At 39.7% G+C, this 8741-nt stretch overlaps 1 protein-coding gene across 1 annotated transcript; it reads left to right on the forward strand.

The window, feature by feature from the left end:
• Window positions 1-246: 246 nt before the first annotated feature.
• Window positions 247-7303, forward strand: LOC146616471 (sterile alpha motif domain-containing protein 9-like). The gene is made up of 5 exons (XM_085374658.1): window positions 247-403; window positions 2147-2204; window positions 2292-2356; window positions 2536-4623; window positions 4904-7303. Exons 3-5 carry the CDS (start codon window positions 2333-2335, stop codon window positions 7286-7288), a joined length of 4497 nt encoding a protein of 1498 aa, XP_085230784.1. The 5' UTR covers window positions 247-403; window positions 2147-2204; window positions 2292-2332; the 3' UTR covers window positions 7289-7303.
• Window positions 7304-8741: the final 1438 nt, after the last annotated feature.

The following is an 8741-nucleotide window of genomic DNA, read 5'->3' on the forward strand; positions in this document are numbered from 1 at the left end:
TTCCACTCCCAGTGGAACATTTCAAGGACCTCATGGACTGACGCACTGACTTATTTGGGAGGGTTTCCGGGATCAAAGGATTTACAATATCGTTTCACAATTAATCAAGACGACGAAAAGAACATGATACAATGCTGACAAATCACGGAGGAAGTCACCCATCTCGCAACAAGTATCGTTATGGAAAGAATAATCGAAACACACGGACAGTTTTGGTTAGGTTTCAATTCCTGAGAATGACCCGCCCAGCTGAAGTCTTCTTCCTCAGTCTTCTCTCATCTGTATCCTCCGCAAACAAGGGGGAGAAGCCTCTTTGTTTTATTGCTCTCCAAAACCGCTACATTAACCTGGCTACGGAGCTCAGCTTTAAACCGAGAGGACTGAAGAGCGGACTGAATGAAATGTGAGTGAGTTTTGGTCAGTATTTGTTTTGAGCCTTCATTGTTATAAAGATAAATGGAAAAATAGTAAATGCGTAGTAAGGATGCAACCAGTTATTTTTTGTGGTTCTTCGTTTTACTTTACAGGGTTTGCCTTTCTAAGATGACACTTCGCTTACTTATATTACATATCTTCCTGTCTCCACTTAATACCTACTGTATCACATTTAAAAAGAAAAAAGTCAGTCTGCTCGGGTCCTTAACCAGTTTTTTGAATGATTCTGTTGGTTCTGTTGCCTTAAGTCTTTTGGATTTGTGGGTTGAACAAAAACATTAAACACTAAAGCTACTTCCTGGTTTTATTCTAACCTCTAGCTGGCATTGTAGAGCACACCACTGAAACCACTGGTGTGCTTCTGAATCAGAAGTACGGAAGAGGATTAGAACCATTAAAAAATGTGGGGAGTCATTTGGAATTGTAATGGAAAATTTCTATTATTCTCATTTAAAGTGTTTAAGTGGCTTATGCATATGCCTAGTTTTAACACTGTAATAGACTGTTCAGTGTAAGTTTCTAAAACTATATTAACTTATTTCAGCCTCAGTAGTTGGAGAAGACAACTCCCTCTGCAGGTGCTAATAACGAACAAGGGCACAAAACAACGAGCCTCGTGATGTGTGGTGTGATAAGTTTGTGACTTTTCCCCTCTTCCTTGTAATGGATAAAGAAGTGGGAGCACTACTTCTGTTTCAGAGCTCTCATGACTGTAGAACTGTGATGTTTGATTTGTGTTAGCTCTCCTGCTTACAGTAATTTAAATGCCTTGACCACAGCTGACCTGTATTATTATACGTATTATCGAGGCTGCTGTCTCGATGTAACTAAACATCCTCTTTGAAATAAAAAAAGAACTGAACTGAACTGAGGATAAGTGGTGAGACCACAGGCTGCTTCCTGGTTTTAAGGAAGGAAGCAGTGTTTCTGTATCTTGCTTCTGTGTTTGTTCCTTGCATGTGTGAATGCAACAAAGAGCTGTGTTAACTGCCGACACTTTTCAGAAGTGTTTGTAAGGTCATGCAGTGATCTCCAACACAGGTCTGTTTCTAATGCAGTACAGGCCTGAACCCTATCAAGATCTAAGCTCTGCGTCCTGGCTCCTGTGTGCAGAAACCTCTCTAGAGTCTCTGAATCTTTCATTTATTAAATTGTTGAAATAATTGCCCAGTTTCATAGAATGATGAATTCCCCATATTTACTTTAAAAACGCTCACCTTCTCTGGGATGTTCTTTCAAAAGACAGTCAAATTATACAAATTTTATTCAAAATATTTGTTTAGCACTATACTGTTTTTCCAGTTTTTAGTTTCACAGGTGCCAACTTATGGTAACTTATAGGTTTTCAGCAATATATGCTGCCATCCAGATTACATCTTTTTCAAGTTCTTGCTTATTTCATGAAGACAATGCTAAGTCATATACTACATGAATTCCAATTGTGTGGTTGCTGGGTAACCAATTGCTAAACAGCCCACCCTGTAATCAATACTTGGCACCTATCGAGATCACAGAAATAAAGGAGACCAAAAACTGTATATATACTGAAATCCTGTATAGCAAAGCACATCTTAACGATTATTGAGATTAACAATGTCATACATATTCCCCCTGAAACTAAATAAATTAGTCTCGTTGGTTCTTAAATCCCTCCCTTGTTACTCCTAAACTGCCTCAGCCATGTGTTTATAATATTTCTACTTTTTTGCAGCATTACCAATATGTGTGAAAAGTTGACCAGCCATCATTGATGATCAGGAAAAATTAAGGTGAGGCTGAACTTGCTTAATTTGAGTTACAATCAATACAGTTTCTTTTCCTCTATTGCTAATATTTCTATTTAAATTATTTTGTAGCATCACTAATCTATATTTGTGAAAGAGGAAGCAGTACTGTCATGGCAGATCAAGGTGAAATGAAGGTAAGTAAAAATTGAAAAATGCTTCAATAAAACAAATATTAAGAAGTGAGCTTTTATAAATTAAAACATAGGTTCATGTTTTAAACTGTTCCACATAATACTAGACATATTCACTAAATATTGAAGTGTCTAATAATTAATTTAGAAATTAGGAATGTTAACTGGACTTTATATTTCAGTGCCAGGAAGATGATCTGTCATCAGACATACAAGATTGGAGTAAACATCAAGTGAGGCAATGGGTTCTCCAATTGGATCGCGTGGATGACAAAGTTGCTGAAATATTGTTTAATGAAGACATCAATGGTGAAAGTCTTCTGCTTTTAGATACAACTGACTTAACCAAAATTGGTGTGACTTTTGGACCGGCTAAACTTCTCATTCGTGCCAGAGATGAAGTTGTGAAATTTAAAAAAGAAGAGCCAGTAGGTTCTAGAAACCAGCCTGGGAAACCGTGCAAGCCGTATCCATTTTGTAGATACCACGATACATTCAGATACACGGAAAGCAGCATTCTTGATGTTACAGAATCAGGTGCCTCAGATTTGATTGAACCCTGCCATGAGTACAAAGCTTTCACCAGCACAACAGAAGAAACTAAAATGAAGAAGTTCACATCTGAGGTCATTCGCTTTGCAGCTGCCTGCATGAACAGCCGCACCAACGGCACCATACATTTTGGAATAGGAGACAAACCGGAGTTCACCCACGGTCAAGTGTTGGGAGTGGTTGTTGAGGACAGAGAGGCTTTTGCAAATGAACTAAAATCTGCCATTAATGGGTATTTTGAATATAAACATAAACAAGCTGCTCAGACATGCATCAAACCTCCACGATTTGTTGAAGTTCTCAACAAGAACACGACATTATCTGACAAATGTGTCATAGAAGTCGACGTTGTTCCAGAGACTACGATCTGTAAAGAAAACGGCTACCACACAAACACCATAAAAAAGGGCAAGAAAAAAGGCAAAATGAAAGAAACTGAATCAGAACCATCAAAATGTTTCTTTATCCGTGATGGTGGTAGCAGCAGAGATCTTCTTGTGCAACCAAACAAGCGAGAGTACGAGCAGTTTCTAGAAAGTATGGCTCAGCAATTAGAACTCCGGAAAAAGGCAGAAGAGAAGCACCTCAGTGTGATAAAAAACAGCACTCAGGGCTCTAGACTCAGTCACATGATCACTGGTGGCTCTCTGTCTTTAGATAAATCAAATGTTGAGCAGTATGTGATAATAACTAACAAATCATACCCAAGCCAGTTAGATTATCTAAAATTTCTTGTAGATCTGAACCCAACAGCGGTGTTGGACTTTGATCCAGAATCAGCTAAAGAGGGATTAGAGCAATATTTTGACCAGCAGAGCCCAGTAAATATTCATTCACCGGCACGATATAAAATCACAGAAGGAGTTGAAGACATTGCGAACAAGTTGAAATTAACGCAAAACACCAGCTGGGTGTTCTGCAATGGAGGCATTGAGCATGAGTCGCCCTCAGACATTGACCAGTGGTTAATGGACAAGGGAGCCTCCATCAGAGATGTGATTTCCTTCTTGTGTCGCAAAGATGTCCTTCCAAACAAGAGGTTCCTCGTCATTTTTTTAATTTTGTCAAGAGTAAGTGAGAAGATGGACCCCCTTGTGGAGACTTTCAGTACATTCTGGCAGGAACTCAGAGGCACAGATCAGATCCTTTGCATATGTGACAATGACAAAGCATTCAACTCCTGGAGAGACTTAATTGAGGCTCGATGTGGAATCGACATCTCAGGTAGATGCATACATGATCTCAGCTTTGCAGAAGTCAATGGCACTATCCTTAGCCTTTGGTCAGAGAATCGCAGATCCAGTCGTTTCCTACCGTGTGGTGGGGGAAGCAAAGTGCTATTTGAGAAGAAAGTGGAGCGAAGTCTGAGTACCTTAGATGTCCTTTGTGTGAACCAATGTGAAGGAGGAAATGAGGAAAAAAATGTGATAGAGGAGAACTTCTACAAGGGTGGAAAGGTGACGTGGTGGAATTTTTATTTCTCGGAGCAGCCCGGATCCACACCGTTTATCAAACGAGACCACTTTGACTACATCAAGGATACAATCATACCTGATTTATCCTCTCTGAGAAAAGCCTGTGTGTTGTTTAACCTCATGCATGTACCTGGATGTGGTGGGACAACTTTGGCCATGCACATATTGTGGTCTCTCCGGAACACATTTCGTTGTGCTGTCCTCAGGAACAACAATGCTGACTTTGCTGAAGTAGCCAGTCAGGTGACCAAACTTCTCATGTATAAATATCAGGAGCTGCTATTTCTCGGAGCAGCCCGGATCCACACCGTTTATCAAACGAGACCACTTTGACTACATCAAGGATACAATCATACCTGATTTATCCTCTCTGAGAAAAGCCTGTGTGTTGTTTAACCTCATGCATGTACCTGGATGTGGTGGGACAACTTTGGCCATGCACATATTGTGGTCTCTCCGGAACACATTTCGTTGTGCTGTCCTCAGGAACAACAATGCTGACTTTGCTGAAGTAGCCAGTCAGGTGACCAAACTTCTCATGTATAAATATCAGGAGCAGCTGCCAAGTGTCCCTGTTTTGCTGATGATAGATGACTTTGATGATATGGAAAAAGTATTTGACTTGCAGCAGCTCATTGAAAAAGAATGCGAAGAGAAAAAAATTCAGTCTAAGTCTGCGCAGGTGGTTGTCTTGAACTGCATGAGATCAGAGTCTTCTGAAACGACTGGGCAAACTGCAGATACTGTATTCATTGGAAATAATCTCTCTGAGAGGGAACAGAAACAGTTTGAGGAAAAACTAGTCGAAATAGAGAAAACTTACAAAAACACTGAAACATTCTATGGTTTCATGATCATGAAGAAGAACTTTAAGTCAGAATACATTGAGAGTGTGGTCCGCAACACACTGAAGAGCTTCAATATGAATCAGAAAAATGCCCAGCTTCTTGCAGTTTTAGTTCTGTTGGATGTTTACTGCCGCGGGGCCTCTCTATCAGTCTCTCTGTGTGAGGAATTCCTTGACCTTCAACCAAAACCGTTTTGTGGATCCAACAAAGTTGAATGTGGTTTTGGAAAATTTTCTACTTTTATAACCAGCTGTTCAGTTCAGGGTAAGGTAGTCTTCAGAGCTGTGAAAATGATTCACTCAAGAATTGCAAAGCAGTGTTTGTTGGAACTTAAAGCAACACACAATGTGAAAAAAGTTGAAATTGCTGACCTTCTGCTGAACACAGACACGTTTTATGAAAGCACACAAGGCAAAAGCAAGCTCCTGCAAGATGTTCACCACATTTTGGTCAAGCGATATCATGAATTAGAGGAATCACAGTTCTCTCCACTCATTCAGGACATTGCACATGAAACACCTGGACTGGAAGAGATGGTGTTAAAAAATGCCTCAAAGAGATATGAGAAAGATCCCATTGTCTCCCAGTTACTCGCCCGGTACTATTACCTAAGAAAGAAAGATTTTGTAGAGGCAAAATTTTGGGCAAAAAAAGCAAAAGATCTTTACAAAGACAACTCCTATATTGCAGATACATCAGCACAAGTGATCAAGCATGAGCTCAAGAATGCCATTGCAGACTGCAAGGAAGAACCCATCCGTCCAGAGAAACTGAAAACACTTCTGAAACTGGCTCAGTCAGCATTGGAAGCATTCCAGGAAACACAGAACCTTGCAAAGAAGGAGTCACTCCAACGATTACAAATCAAAACAGACAACTGTACTTTCAACACCTCTGGCTGCCTGGGAGAAATTCAGGTTGGTGTGCTTGTCACTGATGTGCTGGCAAAGACCCCTGTGTTCTCTTCTGATGGTCTTCGTCATGACATAATGAGCCAGGTTCTTTCTGGAGATCTTAAACTTTACGACCTAGAAAGTAAGGATCGTTGGCACACCAAAAACAAACCCTACTATGTCATTCTGAAACAGTTTGAGGATGTACTTTACAACCTCAAATACAGGATGAAGAAGAACATAGACTTCCTTGACAATTTTTATGTAAATCTGGGCTCCAGATTTGGAATGAAAGATAGCCGTGAGCAAATGTCCCAAAATGAGCTTTTCAGATGTTTCAGAAATTATGCAAAGGTTTTCTGTAAGACAGATTCTGCATCTCTTTTGAAGAATAAAACCTTGCACACTATGTTGGAACTACACCAGACGAGACAGTTCCTGGAAGAGGAAAAGGCTGACACCTATTCTGGGATTCTGAGCTGTCTCTCAAATGAAACCTCACCTGCAAAGTTGGAAAAGATTGCTAGACAGTATCTCTTTATTTGGCAGTGTAACCCAACTCCAAAGGAGAAAGTGAACTTTATCTATGTCAATGTTGTGTTGAGTCGTCTTAAACTGGGATCACATCGGTTACAGCCATATGAAACCATGGTAAATCTTCTCCCCCAAGTTCTTTGTGGGCAAATCCCACTGAGTGAGAGTTTGCCGCTCTACTTCATTGCAGTTCTGCTGTTATGGCCAGAGCCAAACCGTCCGGTATACAGAGAACTTGGAAGGTACATCTCACAGATGAAAACCTCTTATCATGCAGAGATGAAGGAAGTGTACAATGGCAAGAGTCCCGTTATTCATTTCCTCCTGGGAAAGAAGCCTGGTTATGAACGACTGGTCCACATTGGAGAGATCAAAAAGTGCATCGTGGATGGGCAACAGCAGTTTGCCTCCATGTGGGGAAGTGGCACAATATGGAAGGAGAAGAAGGTGGAGGAGCTCCTTTATAGGGTCACAGGGGAGGTGCATAGTGATTGCATAATGGCAGATACTGGTCTTCCAGTCACCCCAATGTATCGGAGCCAGATTAGTGGGCATGCAGAGGGGTCAAAAGTGTCATTCTTCATAGGTTTCTCCATGAGAGGACCTGTTGCATTTGACATTGGACAAAAATGATTATGCATGGTCATGACAGAGATGAGACACGCTAGCTTTTTCTGGCAGAGTTTGCACTGGACATCTGCATAATTGTCGTCTTTGGCTTATATGTGATTATGTTTTCCTGTGTACTTTACATAAATGATGTTTGTATTTTTGTTATTGTTGCAAGGGGTGGGGGCATTTGTCATACAAAACCTTTGAGCAATGTCTTAACAACATTTACACTGTAGCTCACAAGTCACTGCAAATGTTAGTCTTTTTTAATAACTGATATGTGATATTTGAAAATGAATGTAACTGTTACTGGTTGGCGCGTTTTAGGTTATATGACTGAAAGTGATATATGATGGATTTAATAGTATAGTTAAATCATTTTTATAGTACATTTATATTTGATTTGTGTACTTTTGTACTACTAATTTTTTGCATAATGATTATTTGATTAATACAACTAAGTTGTATATGAAGTTGTCTAACGTTTAAAATTCCAACACTTGACGTTTTATCATATTGTCTTATATTACTTTTGCAGTTTTTGCAACATGATTTGTTTTTTGGTTTCCATGTAAAATCTAGCACTGAATTTTGCAATACCTTTTCTACCTAATAAAGATGTACTGCAACATTACTATGTAAGGGTTACTTTAAAATGCACTGCACATGCACTCTAATAGTTATATGTAGACTCCAGAAATGAAGAAGTGCATAACTATGTTCAAATTAGGGGGGAATGAAATTGAATGGATCAGTTTAGGTCATATGCAAAAGCTCTAAGAAGCATTTGCATTATATAACCCTGTGACTGCTCCTCATACAGCCTAAAGTGTGAGGTGCTTTATGCTTTTTTTGGATGACAGACCAAAAAGGAAGAAATAGTATTTATGAAACATTAAACAATGCAGGATATATAGTTAAAAATGGATAACTACAGTTTATTGTCATGCAAACAATAAAATGCATATATTCAGGCAGCTAATATGTTAAAAAGTGAATGGTTAACAGGGCAGTGCTGCCCTCTTTTATCTTCCCATCTACTTCCCCCCTGCCCTGCACAGGCTTGTGAACACACGGGCTCCACATGGTGTTACCTATCATTATACCTGTGGGTCAGGATGATAGGTAAAGTATGGAGTCTCGCTGAATGTGGGTGCTACTTTCTGGGCTTTGTGAGTATAAGTTCATGGCCCCCAGAGACACATCTAGTCTCTCTCACACTCATGGCTAAGCAGCAGGTGGCTCACCATGTGACACACATCAATAAGAGATTACATTTCTAAATCTGACACAAGATAGTGAACATCACCACTGCATTTCTTCTGTGAAGGCCTTTAATGCATCTTCGATTTTGGATGATATTAACCTGCAATGGAAAACAGTTTAATTTGCTAAAAGGGCATTTTAATATTAATAGGTACAATGTTAGTACGCTAACATTCAGTGTATGTTTGTCTACAAACTACATAAGTAG

Source organism: Diplotaxodon limnothrissa, linkage group LG16 (genome assembly GCF_057381915.1).
Source record: "Diplotaxodon limnothrissa isolate DT_005_m linkage group LG16, D_limnothrissa_male_GT1.1, whole genome shotgun sequence".
Taxonomy (NCBI): domain Eukaryota; kingdom Metazoa; phylum Chordata; class Actinopteri; order Cichliformes; family Cichlidae; genus Diplotaxodon; species Diplotaxodon limnothrissa.

Excerpts from the sequence above, each read along its gene's own strand:
- LOC146616471 (XM_085374658.1), top strand. The coding sequence starts at position 2,333 with ATGGCAGATCAAGGTGAAATGAAG. Across the intron at positions 2,357-2,535 it reads CAGATCAAGGTGAAATGAAG|TGCCAGGAAGATGATCTGTC; the intron begins GTAAGTAAAAAT and ends TTTATATTTCAG. Across the intron at positions 4,624-4,903 it reads TTGCTGAAGTAGCCAGTCAG|GTGACCAAACTTCTCATGTA; the intron begins GTGACCAAACTT and ends GTAGCCAGTCAG.